A 15,604-nucleotide genomic window follows, 5' to 3' on the forward strand; every position below is an offset into this window, starting at 1 on the left:
TGCACAGCACGGCACGGCACGGCACGGCACGGCACGCACACACACACTACCTGCCCACTCAGTACACACATACACACAAACAAACACACTACATGCCCACTCAGCACACACACACAGACACAGACACGCACACACACACACACGCATTACATACAAAATGCATGCACAGTAAAAACAAAACACATCTCTGTCAAACTGACAAAACACATATACACATTTTCAAGGACAGTTGCCATCGCTCACACACACACACACACACACACACACACACACACACACACACACACACACACACACACACTTGCCTATTTGCTCTAGGCCTACACAATAAACTCACACACACACACTTGCCTATTTGCTCTAGGCCCACACACACACACACACACACACACACACACACTTGCCTATTTGCACTGTGGTGTCCCAAACTGACAAGTTTATAATCATGTTACATTTTCAGTCCTGCAGGTCTTTTTCATCTCCAGAAGGCCAGACAGTCCAAGAGTGGCAACACTGAGAACATCAAACTCACAGGCCCTTTCAATCTCCTCCGTTATAAAAAATCAATATTTCATTACACCATCACAGGGCAAGAAATAATCTTTTCAGGAAAAAAAAAAGATCACAAGCTTTGCTCTTTTCACTCCAGGGCAGACATCAAAACTAGACACTAACCTCTGGTACAACTGCAATGCTAACGCTAAACTAACCACCAGTAGGCCTACATCTGCCAACACTAACTTCCAGTAGAACTGCCAACACTAGACACTAATGCTATGCTAACCTCCAGTAGGCCTACAACTGCCAATACTAACGCTACACTAACTTCCAGTAGAACTGCCAACACTAGATGCTAATGCTATGCTAACCTCCAGTAGGCCTACAACTGCCAATGCTAACATTATACTAACTTCTAGTAGAACTGACAATACTAGACGCTAATGCTACACTAACCTCCAGTACAACTGCCAACACTCGACACTTGGCTAACCTCTGGAGAATTCTCAGCTAATGTTCTGGCAGGTAATTCCCCCACCCTGAATAATGGTATTGCCTAATAACCGAGGAGACACAGCACTCAAAAAATCCTCCATCGAAATGCATGGGGTTAGTTTGTAACGCCAATATGGCCGTTGTCTACACATATCCCACCCCTTCCACGCCAAAACGTCGACATGTGTATACATCAGTGTTTTTCAACCACTGTGCCGGGGCACACTAGTGTGCCGTGAGAGATCATCAGGTGTGCCGCAGAAAATTACCCAAATGCCACTCACTGGTCCAGAAAAGCAACTGTTGCATCAAATAATTTATAACCACATGCTCTCATTGATTGTATGATTGCACTATTTGTGGTATGCAGGCATTGTACAACGGGGTCCCCATATCCAGTATTCACAGAATCATCACATATCCAGTTCATAACAACAATTAAATAATATATGGTCACCTACAAATGAAACAGAGGGCGCTTGTTTTATTGAGCAGGTCTTGCATAGAAGCCATAATAAGGCCATATCTGTGTATTATTTGAAATTTTAGGCTATGGTATGTTTATTTTTTCTTCACACAGGATGTTAGTGTGCCATGGGACATTTTAAGTGTCAAAAGTGTGCCGTGGCACAAAAAAGGTTGAAAAACACTGGTATACATTGAGACAATCATGTGGTGTGATGTGACTACATTGAGCCAATTATGTGCTGTGTTGTGCAGACATCGTGCCAATCATGTGTTGTGAACTCGCCGCTGGAGCACGGTTGGTGTCGTGAAGCCTTGTGCACGTGCATTTCTGCCTAATAGGATGCTCGATGAGTACCCAAAAAGCGTTGCAATATGGCCGCCGAGTGGAGGGACTTGCCTAAAAGGACTTTGCTGTAGTTCAACTGGTAGAGGAAAGAGCTAGGGCCAGGGCCAGCTCATGGGGTCAAATACATTCAGGAAAATCATTCAGTGCAACAAAACATAACTGATATCAATGTGAAAGGCAGCTTAAATCCCGCCATAGTTTCCATAAGTAGAACCCCATTAATAAAGGGATCTGTTGTGTAAAACATAAGAGCTAAACTATTCTTTAAAACAAGATCTTTAAAAAAGCCCTACAGGCAATCCACAAGAACCTGTCATCAGTAGGGTCTAGGAAGACCCACAGGCTATTAGAAGACCCATGTTAGGAGTATCAGGATTAGAAAAAGCAAGATGTGCAAAAACATCTCAATGATTAGCATAGCTTTGCGCAGTGGAGGCTATTTGGCTGCGGAAGGAATCCAATGATAGTGTCTGAGCAGAGCCTTCACTGAGGAAGCAGCCACATCACTGACCGACATAAGACCACAGAATACCAGAACAGTGTCTTTCTCTTTCTCTCTCTCTCTCTCTCTCTCTCTCTCTCTCTCTCTCTCTCTCTCTCTCAAAGTGTTATATCTCTCTCTCTCTAGTGTTACAAATAACACATCAGTGTCACAAAAATAAAGAAAATAGAGAAGCTAGTGTTACAAATAACACATCAGTGTCACTGCATCTCTACGCTCTCTCTCTCTCTCTCTCTCGCTCTCTCTCTCTCTCTCTCTTTCTCTTTCACACTCACTCATTCCATGTCTCTTTCACTCACTGACAATCTCATTTCATCTTCTCTTCAGTTCTCGCTCACACATTCTATCTCTCTTTACCAACTTCGATCTCCTCTTTCTCATTCTATACACACTTTTTGAAACGCTCTGTTTTCTTTGCCTTCTCTCTCTCTCTTCATCTCTTCCTCTTTTTCTATGAGGAGGATCACACTCTTTTTTTCATCTCTCACTTTCTGTTAGCTATACATGCCTTAGCCACATCACTAAGCCTATGTATTTCAACGCTCTCTCTCACACACATACACACACACACACACACACACACACACACACACACACACACACACACACACACATGCACACAGAGGAAGGAACTGTGTTCTTACCATTCATGGTTGCAGGTGGGATAGCGGATGGGTTGGGAGTGGGGGTAGGGGTTCCACTGCCCAGCTGGCTAGCTAATGGTCATCTGCAGTAGAGTGAGAGAGAGAGAGAGAATCCTCTTAGTATACCATCAGTGAAAGTAGAGAGAGAGAGAGAGAGAGAGAAAGAGAGAGAGAGAGAGAGAAGTAGGGAGAGACAGATAGATACAGACAGACAAACAAAGACAAACTAAGAGAGCTCACAGAGAACTGAGTCACAAGGACAGAAGCAGAGCAGTGTGTCTGTGCACTCACCAACCGACCAACCAACCGACCAACCAACCAACCGACCACACTCGCTCCTTCCTCTCTCTACTCTCCATCACTTGTTCACTTTGGTTTCAAATACACACACACACACATTTTATAAAGAAAGTGGTGCAGAGCATAAGGACACACCCACGCGCACAACAAACAGACACACATAGGCGCGCGCACACACACACATACAAACACATAGGCGCGCGCGCACACACACACATACACACTTTAATTGGAAACTGATTGGGGTGCTTCATCTTTGTCTAAATGCACTCTAGGGAGAAAGAGAGTGAGAAAAAAAGAGGGTGATAGAGGAAAGGTGTGAAGCAGAGAGAGAAAAAAGATAGAGAGAAAGAGAGGGGGGGGGCATTCATCATATCTGCCAAACCCTCGTCCTTCACAGTGAAATATGTTGCTCAGAATGCCTCCCTCCCTCTGTGAATCACTCGTTCACCCCCCCAGCAGCCTTCGCTCTCTGCTCGCTCCTGTCTCTCTCAAAGCCACTTCCTGCCCGACACACCTCTCCCCACACACATACACACACACACACACACACACACACACACACACACACACACACACACACACACATGCACACAGAGGAAGGAACTGTGTTCTTACCATTCATGGTTGCAGGTGGGATAGCGGATGGGTTGGGAGTGGGGGTAGGGGTTCCACTGCCCAGCTGGCTGGGGCTAATGGTCATCTGCAGTAGAGTGAGAGAGAGAGAGAGAATCCTCTTAGTATACCATCAGTGAAAGTAGAGAGAGAGAGAGAGAGAGAGAAAGAGAGAGAGAGAGAGAAGTAGGGAGAGACAGATAGATACAGACAGACAAACAAAGACAAACTAAGAGAGCTCACAGAGAACTGAGTCACAAGGACAGAAGCAGAGCAGTGTGTCTGTGCACTCACCAACCGACCAACCAACCGACCAACCAACCAACCGACCACACTCGCTCCTTCCTCTCTCTACTCTCCATCACTTGTTCACTTTGGTTTCAAATACACACACACACACATTTTATAAAGAAAGTGGTGCAGAGCATAAGGACACACCCACGCGCACAACAAACAGACACATAGGGCGCCACACACACACACACATACAACACATATGCACAAGACACACACACATACACACTTTAATTGGAAACTGATTGGGGTGCTTCATCTTTGTCTAAATGCACTCTAGGGAGAAAGAGAGTGAGAAAAAAAGAGGGTGATAGAGGAAAGGTGTGAAGCAGAGAGAGAAAAAGATAGAGAGAAAGAGAGAGGGGGGGGCATTCATCATATCTGCCAAACCCTCGTCCTTCACAGTGAAATATGTTGCTCGCCAGAATGCCTCCCTCCCTCTGTGAATCACTCGTTCACCCCCCAGCAGCCTTCGCTCTCTACTCCGCTCCTGTCCTCTCTCAAAGCCACTTCCTGCCCGACACACACACATATTTGTTTCCAGATAAAGAAAAGAAACACATTCTCATCAGGAAGTCTCCACACACTTTTGCTTTCCTGACTGACAGCTACCTGTTCTCTTTCTCTCTCTTTCTCTCTCTCTCACACATACACACAAGATAACATAATCTGTGTATATCTGCTGCACCCCCCACACACACACACACACCTACACACCAGAGTAATGAGTGTAGGAGTCAAGGAAACCACAGGAAGTTACATCATAACAAAGTTACATCAGAAGACTGCTTACAGAGACAGAGAAGTCTTCTGCGACACAGAGACTTTTGTCACATTCGTCAGAGAAAGCAACTCTGACAATTGCAATGTGTTTTTTGGGCCTTTGCAAGATGCTGGTCTGGTCTGACCAAAAAAGTTCCAATCAAGCAAAGGTACACACACCTGCAGCGGTCTCATCTGGACCCAACCGGGCACCAGACACTATAAGGTGCTCCAAGGGAAACTCTGTCTAGACCAAAATGGTTGCTTTCTGCTGAAAACCGGACTTTTTTTTCTTTCTGCAGGAGGCTCTACTTATAAGTGTCTCCCAGAGGAATAAGGCAGTTCTCAGTTTCTTAACAAACTTCTCTCAGGTGTGCCGCACTGACACGGCCAAGCACTGACTCACAATGTGTAGCCCCTGCAGGTTTCCACAAAGAATTCACTTACTGACAAAAAGTTAAATGGCACAAGCTGATATCAACCCAGTTTATTCAGCCACTAATAAAGATACAGGGATAGCACATAGAAGCATCATAGCCACACTGACTATGGCATCAAAGAGCTATTGCAAGGTATGTCTGCAAATACATCTCTCAATTTATCACTTCCTGTCCAAGGAGGCTGCAACAACTGTCCTCCTCAGCAATGTCCACTTCCATTCTCTCTCCGTCCAAACCACAAAGTGGCAGTCCTCCTGCTCCCTATGCTAAATAAAATAGAATAAATATGGCTTGACGGGTCAGCGGATGGGGAGATTTGAGCTGCCTGACCGGAGGCCAAGAGGAAGAGACTAAGTGCAGAGCGCAGCACAAACACGGGTCCCGCTGGTGATCGATCAGAGGCTGAGGGAGGGAGGCACACGGATGGCCGGATGTTTTGACTGGGCACCAGGGCTACAGAGGGGCAGCGGCTGAGAGAGTCCAGATGAGGAGAGTGGACAAATGGCAGACACAGGCAATACCTACATGTAGGCACAGACATAGAACAGGTTCCAGACAAGGCAACACCTAGGCACAGACATAGAACAGGTTCCTCCAGGCAAGGCAACATTCGGGCACAGACACACACACACACACACACACACACACACACACACACACACATCACACATCATCCTCAAGCAGGCTTACATGGGTTGTGAATATTCAGATGAGTCTGTTCATTGTGTGTGTGCATGTGTGTGTGTGTGTGTGTGTGTGTGTGTGTGAGGGAGGCAAATGTCCAGACAGAGACATACTCAAGCATGCTTTGTGGAGCTGTGAATATGCAGATGTGTCTGCTTTGTGCATGAGATGTGAGTCTAAGGTCTGTGTCTCCCACATATACAGTAAGATGCATGTTTCTGTATGTGTGTGTATGTGTGTGTGTGTGTGTGTGTGTGTGTGTCACTGTCAACATTCAATCACTGAGGAAGATAAGGTAATTTTATTATAGCGTTAAAAATCTTTTATTTCAGTGAGCATGCTTGTGTGCGGCCTCACCAAGTCTATTGTTTGTTTACTGTTCATTCTCTCCATCTCTACATCGGTTTCAGTACTAGGACACGGAACAAGAGCTCCATTACCCCGAGCACCTGGCTGAGGGAATGATTGCAGGGCTTGAGAGAGAATTTCTGCTGCAGATGTCTCTCTCTCTCTCTCTCTCTCTCTCTCTCTCTCTCTCTCCTCTCTCTCTGACTAAAGCGACATCACAGCAGCCATCTCTAGACAGGGATGACTGTGTTCCTTTGACATATTTGCCAAATCGTTTTGATAACAGAAAAAAAACAAACAAGCAGAACAGCAGTCAGGTTTTCCTGTGCTTTGAAGAGTCTGGTCACGCCTCGTTTTCTCCAGCGAGATGACGCATCAGAAGAGGATGACAAGAGAGAGGGAGAGAAGAAGAGAAGAGGAGAGAGATAGAAGAGAGGGAAAATAGAGGGCGATACACAGAGAGGTGGAAAAAAAGGCAGATCTCAGAGAGATACGGGAGAAAAGAGAGAATCAGAGAGGGTGAAAGGGATCAGGTGGAAGGAGAGAAACTGACAAAGCACTGCAGAAAACAAAGAGTTGGAAACATAGACTGCAAGAGAGATAGAAACTACGGCAACATCCACTTGTTCCATTTGTCGTTGTTAGTTACGTTTGCGCCTCTCATCTATACTACTTCAGCGTTTTCAAGCTTCTGAAATGGAATGATTTAAAAATGCTGTCTAGCCCCATGTTCATTTGAAAATTCCGGCTTCGCATTTTAATGTGGACAACTAAACCTGTAAACATCTGAACATGATGAAATAGAACCCCCATGTTCACTTCCTGATTGGACCTTGTCAGTCCGAAGTTTCTTGACTCTCCATGACTCACTTCGACCACTACGAGCCTGCCAGAGGGGAATTCTTTATTTTAAAATGCTGGCAATTGCATGAATGGTCATGGAATCTGTGCAAATGGTCATGTGATCTGTGCTTCAGGTGATCCCCAGAAACAGAGACATACACACACACACACACACACACACACACACACATATTTCACTGCATAGTCATTTGCATTTCATTAAAGGGTGGCTTGAGACGTTTACAGATGCGGTTGGCTGCGTGACAGGGGAATGTTTGTGTGTACATCTGAGTGTGTCCGTACACACAAACAGGTGCCGCTGAATGAGTGTCTATGTGAGGGTCTGTGTCAGAACAACAATTCTCCTGTGGACTTCCCGTAGTTCTGGAGCAAGGGGAAGTGGCTGAGATATAATCCCAGCCTGCCAAGTGAAAGGGAAGAGAGTCAGCCTCGGAGAAAGGAGGATCAGTGTGTTGGAGATTGGCCATCATCCAAGACTTGCTCACGGACAGCCAGAGTCCAACCTCTGATACTTTGAGAATCAACGAGAAGGAAAAGGAGTACTACAGAGATGATCCAGGCTCACCTTATTCCTGTCAAACATAGACACACAATGACATTGCACAGCTGTGTGTAACTCAAACCCAGACATAAACCGTACTGAAAGAGACAAGGCATCTGGACCAGAGAGGAACACAGGAGCTTAGCGTCACTACTGCTGCTGATGGAAATGAGCAGGAGAGCAGGAGCAGGAGAAACAACACACACACAAACAAACAAACAAACAAACACACACACACACACACACACAAACACACAAACACAAAAAACAAAGAAACAAACACAAACAAACAATCAAACAAATAAACACACAAACAAACAAAGAAACCATTTGAATCTACTAAACTAAACTGATCACTGGGACTGACCTCGATAATGACCAAATAATATTTAACATTCATAGGTCATTCCGTTAGCCTCGGTGCCATTCCGAACTTAGTCCCGCCCCACGGGAAGTTCGGTCTGGCATTGCTCCATTGTGGGGCAAGTATGCTCGCCCTAAATCAGGCGGACCAATCAAATCAGGCTTTACCCCATATGGAAAAGTCATATTATTTAATGAGTTTGTATCACTGAAAACAATTATTTCTGAAAACTTTGGCCAAAGTTGAGATGTGGGAAAACTGGTGGTTTCACTTTCATCAAGGGAAAACAGCGCTGTTGCATTGCGATATGTTCCCTCGTTCGTTTGAAATCTCTGATTGACCACCTGTTCGAGGGATTTGCGACAGCCTTTCCCAGCTGTTTAACATGTTTGTAGCATATCACTGTTCAACAGAATTATTTTAAAAACGGAGGGGATATAGGAGAAGAAGGATGGTTCGTGTGTTTGCTTCCTACACCTCACGGTAAGCTATTTTGTTGCTCTGATTGGTTAGGTCTATCCAATTGAGTGCAGAGGCATTCCCCCCCTGTATCGGTTGAAGCACGCCCCATAATTACGTCCCAATGGAGCAGTACCAGACTCATATTCTGACTAGAATTTGAGTATGACAACGTCAGGCTATCATTCCGTATCAAAACCTGCAAAATGTTTTTGCTCAATTCTAATGTTTTCATTTTCTTTGCCCTTGGATCTTTTACTCTAAAAAGGCCTTATCTTGGGAGCCATGTTTGGACATTGATGTCTCTTGACAAAAAATATTATTCCTAGCCTGCCCAAACTTTGTAGGGTGCACAACAAACATATTCACTGTATGACTCAAACATTAGAAGTTGGTATACATGCCCAATGCTTTCATACAAGGCCCTATATTCTGAACAAAGAGCAAAAAAAGTAATATTTGAGGGTATTATAAACTCATTTTATATATATCCATCAATCAGTATTTTGTCTGCAAATACAATATTTTAATGTTGTGCCAATGTCTGAGGTGTCACCAGCATATGATCATGGAAAAACTAAGGATAAAACTACTGTAGGTGTTGTCGTATTTTTGAGGTAATTTTCATAGGACAAAAATGGGACGTGGGGTAGGTAGTATGCTGTTCATTTGACTTCATCTCCTCCAAACCTGGCTCTCAACACCAAGAAGACCAAACAGCTCATTGTGGACTTCAGGAAGTTTAAAGCTAAAGGTAGAACGTGTCACCTGCTTCAAATTTCTGGGTGTCCAGATCTCTGAGGACCTTTCTTGGACCCTCAACACCTCTACCCTGATCAAGAAGGCTGACCAGCGTCTCTTCTTCCTGACGAGACTAAAGAAGGTCCACCCGTCTCTTCAGATCCTGGTGAACTTCAACCGCTGCACCATCAAGAGCATCCTCACCAACTATGTCACAGTATGGTATGGCAACTGCTCTACGACCAGAAAGCACTGCAGAGGATGGTGAAAACTGCCCAACGCATCACCGGTTCCTCACTCCCCTCCATCGAGGCCATCCAGGGCAAACAATGATTGTGTAAGGTGCGCAGCATCATCAAAGACTGTTCTTACCCCAACCACAGACTGTTCACCCTACTCCCCTCCGGGAGGCATTACAGGTCTCTCCACACCCAAACCAGCAGGTTCAGAGGAAGCTTCATCCCTGCGACTGTCACTCTACTGAACTCCCAACTAAATTGTATCTAATCTAATCTAATCTAATCTAATAGGAAACTTAAACTTTGATATGGGAATAGTTAAATGATTAATCATTAAGTGTACAATGTTGTACCATGTTTCCTTCATAGATACAGTAGATACACTTATTCTAGGAACTCTATCTTGTTCCTATATAATCACATGGTACAACATTGACACTTTGCACTGTAAATGTCCATACATTAAACCAGGGGTCGCCAACCTTTTATGTACCATGGACTGGTTTGATTCCCATTTTCTTTTCACGGACCGGTGAGGGGGTGACCAGTGACCTGCAAACAACCAACTTGGGATAGCGTACCAGGGTGACCCATTCACCCTCTCTAACAACTGTGCCTCAATATCCTCTGACATATCATCAATTCGCCTATGGACAGTGCTTGCAGAAAGCGGTACCTGAGCTATTTTTTTTTAGCTGCAGCCTCCCCAGGGAGAGATAGAGATAGAGATAGAGATAGAGATAGAGATAGAGATAGAGATAGAGATAGAGATAGAGATAGAGATAGAGATAGAGATAGAGATAGAGATAGATAGATAGATAGATACTTTATTGATCCCCAGGGGAAATTCAAGGTCTCAGCAGCATACAGACAACACAAACACATTCTTTAACAGCAGAAAGAGTAATTAAAGTATATAATATAAAAACACAACTAAGCAATAAGGACATTAGAAGATAAAGAATATGCTAAATATACTAAAATACAAATTATACTAACTAACACTTAATCTAAATCAATTCTAAAAACAGTATCCACAGTGGTGGTGATTAATCAATCAGAGGCGCTTGCAATGACTGAGGCTAAAATACAAATTATACTAACTAACACTTAATATACACTAACACTTTGTATTTTAATATAAATTATATACTAAAATACAAATTATACTAACTAACACTTAATCTAAATCAATTCTAAAAACAGTATCCACAGTGGTGGTGATTAATCAATCAGAGGCGCTTGCAATGACTGAGGCAGGGACTGAGTCTGTGATTCTCTGTGCATAGTAAGGTAAGGTAAGGTGCTCTGTGTGAATGAGTGTCATGGTGATAGTGCAAATGAGTAAGTCCAACAGTGCAACAATGCAGAAATAAAGTAAAGTAAAGTCTATATATTTAACTATTTTAAGAAAAAGTGTGGCCACAGTTCGACTGTGGCATGGAGGGAGGGGTTATGCATATGTGCTAATGTGCTAATATAGCACGCAAACAGTGAGGCAGAAAGACAGTGGTAAAAGTGGCTAGTGGACAGACAGTATCCAAACATGAAGGGGGTGAAGAGGCAGACAGACTATGCAGAGAAGTATATATCTCCTCTTCCCTTAAGTGAAGCATTGAACAGTTCAATGGCCCTGGGGACAAATGACTTTCTCAGTCTGTCTGTTGTGCAAGGCAGTGAGCGAAGTCTCCAGCTGATCAGGCTCTTCTGCTTAACAATAGTGCTGTGGAGTGGGTGACACTCATTGTCCAAGATGTTGATCAGTTTGTTCAGGGTCCTTTTGTCAGATAGTGAAGTGATGCACTCCAGTTCAGCTCCCACTACAGAGCCAGCTTTCCTTACCAGCCTGTCAATTCACCCCACATCCTTCTTCCTTGTGCTTCCTCCCCAACATACTACTGCATAGAAGAGGACGCTGGCAACAACAGACTGGTAGAACATCCTGAGGAGCTTGCTGCACACATTGAAGGACTGCAGCCTCCTCAGGAAGTACAGCCTTTGCCCTTTCTTGTAGAGTGCATCAGTGTTGGCTGACCAGTCCAGTTTATTGTCCAGGTGGAGACCCAGATACTTGTAGGTGCTAACCACCTCCACATTGACCCCATCAATGTGGACTGGTAGCAGAATGGGCTTAGACCTGCGGAAATCCACCACCATCTCCTTGGTCATTGAAGTGTTGAGTTGAAGATGATTGAGTTTGCACCATTGCACAAAGTCCTCCACCAGGCTCCTGTACTCCTCCTCCTGCCCGTTCCTGATACACCCCACAATTGCAGTATCATCAGAAAACTTCTGCATGTGGCATGACTCAGTGTTGTAGCAGAAGTCAGATGTGTACAGGGTGAACAGGACTGAGAGAGCACAGTTCCCTGTGGGCTCGGTACTGCTGATCACAGTGTCAGAGAGACAGTTCTTCAGTCTGACTAACTGTGGTCGCCGGTCAGGTAATCTGTAATCCAGGTTACCAGGTGAGCGTCCACACCCATCTGCAAGAGCTTGTCTCCCAATCTGAGGGGTTGGATGGTGTTAAAAGCACTTGAGAAATCAAAGAACATGATTCTTACAGCACTTTTCCCCTTGTCTAGGTGGGAATGTGTCCTGTGTAGAAGATAAGTGATGGCATCGTCCACGCCCACTTTCTCCTGGTATGCAAACTGTAACGGGTCTAGTGCATGGCGTACCTGGGGTCTGAGCATACCTAAGACCAGTCGCTCCATTGTCTTTATCACATGTGATGTAAGAGCGACAGGTCTGTAGTCATTAAGCTCACTAGGGTGTGGCATCTTAGGGACAGGGGTAAGACATGATGTCTTCCACAGTGTTGGAACTTGTCCAAGGCGTAGGCTCAAATTGAAGATGTGCTTCAGTGGCTCCCCCAGTTCAGCAGCACAGGCCTTGAGTAGCCTTGGACACAGTCTGTCAGGCCCTGCTGCTTTATTGCTGCGCAATTTCTTTAGTTAGACTGTCACTTGATCTGTTGTAATGGTGAGGGGTGAAAGGGGAGGGGAGGGGGAGGGGTGCATCTGGGATCTGTGGGGCCGTGCACACGACGCCGGTTTTTGTGAAACCGGTGAGGTTTTGTTAACGGTTACGCCTTGCATGTACACGACGCCGGCAGTTTAGGAGACTGAAACCGATAGCTTTTGAAAACCGGCTTCCGGCGGGAACTTTGAAACCGCCGGCTAACTTTCGCCGTGTAGACACCTGTAGGTGCGAAGACGGCAACTTTATGACGACATAGCCCCACCTCTCAACTCAGCCACGGCACTCGACCTGACATGTTGCTTGTCAAAACAAACCAAACCATTTATTTATCATATTAAAATGTTTTTCTTTCCCCTGTCATGATTTATGTGCACAATGTAGCCTATCAGCCTTTAGTGGCTAAGTTAGAAGCACACGCTAGCTTAACTTAGTTAAACGTTAGCTTACTGCATGTTAGTGTTTTCTCCAGTGGTGCTCAGACCTAATGCAATGCGTAGGCTAAGCATTTGAAATTTCACATAGCAGTCACATACCTTGAAAATGAACTTTATTAGTTTAACAGTTTAATTGAAAACCGAATTGTCTGTAGTCTCCTTATTTCATGCGACTGCTTAACCAGAGCACTTAGACATTCTCTGGCTTAACAAACTGTTTTCAAACTGTTACTGTTTGTAACAAAACAATGTTTTCTTCTACGCGATTCACGCGAAATTATTGTGAAGCTTCTGCACAGCGGCGCCATCGACTGGTCTGGCATATGCACTACAGCACATTTAGCCGGTTACACCTCTGTGTGTACACGTGAGGTTTTTTCTTGCCGGAGTCGTTAAAGGTGTGAAAGCGGTAAGAGAAAATCCACCCTGCGGTGTCGTGTAAACGGCCTCTGTGTGTCTGATGGCTGTTGACTGAGGTCGTTGTCACCTCATTGTTCGTGATCGCCATGTGGGGGAGGGGTGCAAAATCCAGTGATGGTGGGGGTACGATAGCCTGTGATGATGGAGGTGAGTGTTGCACTGGTATTGAGGGGGTGTGGGGGAGTTCATTGCACATGCCTTTACCAGCAGGCAGAATTAACTCTTCCCCAATAGTAAAGGGCTTCTTAGATTTAGCAATCCGACTAGCCACTATGAGGCTTTTAGCGCAGCCACGTTCACCGATGTGGTTGCTTTACGCACTAGTTTTTTGTCCTTCTTGCTCGCGTTTCTTACGCTCAAAGAACTCAAGGGGTTTGTCTTTAAGTGTAGGATGCTTGGAATCTAGATGTCAAAATAGCTTTGATGGTTTCATTGCTTCGTTTGACAACTTATCGCCAAATACCACACATAAAGGACTTGGTGCATGCGAGTCACCGGTCTCTGCGAAACCATATTTTAAATATGACTCGTCATATTTCGTACTGAATGACCCCTTCTTTTTCTTTGAATTAAATTGAGTTTATTTAGTTTGCATTCATTTTTTTAAACTCTTGTCGTAGGCTACGGCCCGGTTAGGAATGGGCCTGGTGGTTGGGGACCGCTGCATTAAACTACTTATGTAAATGTTCAAGTTCCTACAAGCTATACCACACAATATGATTTGGACTTGGACACTGTATTTTGCCAGTGTTCCGTTTTCTTTCATTTTGGACACCTCATACATTGAGTGACAGAACACCCTGATTCGTCATACTATATTTACATATTTGATATTGTTGGATTCAGTACAACCCCACCTTACCCATAAGCCATCATATGTGTTGCTATGATAATCCCTGGTAAAGCAGCTACAAAGTAAATGAAAACATTCTGCATAGACATTCATTTTTTGCATGTCCGCTTATTGTAGGTGTATGTTTACATGTCTCTATTTATTCCATACATCAAGATATTCACATCCAGTCTTTTCTAGTAGGTAAAGCAACTTCCTGACTATAAACATGCCACGTTTCAAAGCTCTCTGAGCTTGTGTGATTGATCTGCACTAATTTATATGCCTTAATTCCAATATGGACAGGCTATATTTTAGTTCTTTTTTGGTTTTGGGGTGTATAACAATATCTGTTAGTTTAACAATCTTAGCAGTAAAATATTTTTAGCTAAGAATCCATTTCATATATGGGAGACCTTAGAGATGAGGAAAAACATTGTTGTGTTTAGTTCTACCTCCGGTAAGAGTATCTCTAAAGCCCTTTCTGACCATTTGTCACTAGCCTACAACCCATTTTACTCTTTTGGAAATTATGGAAAAATGCAACCTTCCCTTGTTTCATCTTTTATGTTGTCATGCCCATTAAATATGGAGAACTCAAATATTAGCACACCTTTAATACAAATACTGTGTTTGAAGAAAATATAATGATTGATTCCACATGTGTCCAAAAAAACCCCAATATGACTCCATTTACACTTTGCTTTGAGCATGGCATACAAACTTCTAATGGTTCAGTCACACTGAGAACATGTTTGTCTTCCCCCCTGGGATAAATCATGCCCAACATTGCTTCTCAGACAATGTGTTTTTCAGGCTGTTTTAACTAATATCAAGGGCTAAAATATATATATATATATATATATATATATATATATATATGTATATATATATATATATATATATATATATCTATATATCTATATATATATATATATATATATATATATATATATATATATATATATATCATATAAATATTTTACAGGCCTTGGTTTTCTCAATCATGTTATAGACAGGTTGAACCAAATCTGAGATGGTCCAGAAAGTCTTGCAAAAAAATTGAGTGACTAGGGACATCATTACTGAGAAAGAGGATTCTAAACTGATACCATCTCAACCGCATATAATCTCATAGTCTCATATGCACCAAAGTGTTCAGCACACCCACTGCTGTCCTACATCTGATTTACCACAGTTGTTTGGTGGCCAAAAAGCACTCAGTCCCTGTGGCTACAGGGTGAACTGACTGACCCCTGCCGCAGGTCACAGTAGCACAGCAATTAGCGTGATGCTAACTCTCAGCCGTGGGAACATGGTGTGACTGAG

General features: G+C 43.8%; 1 protein-coding gene across 4 annotated transcripts in view; it reads right to left on the reverse strand.

The window, feature by feature from the left end:
- itsn2a (intersectin 2a) overlaps positions 1–15,604 on the reverse strand; it is a 90,972-nt gene that overhangs the window by 66,598 nt on the left and 8,770 nt on the right. For all 4 annotated transcript variants that reach the window (XM_048249840.1, XM_048249837.1, XM_048249838.1 and 1 more), the window contains exon 2: positions 2,954–3,036. In XM_048249840.1, coding sequence (XP_048105797.1) covers positions 2,954–2,960 — 7 coding nt within the window. In that variant the 5' untranslated portion in view covers positions 2,961–3,036. The remainder of the gene's footprint in view (positions 1–2,953; positions 3,037–15,604) is intronic.

Source organism: Alosa alosa, chromosome 8 (assembly GCF_017589495.1).
Source record: "Alosa alosa isolate M-15738 ecotype Scorff River chromosome 8, AALO_Geno_1.1, whole genome shotgun sequence".
NCBI lineage: Eukaryota > Metazoa > Chordata > Actinopteri > Clupeiformes > Clupeidae > Alosa > Alosa alosa.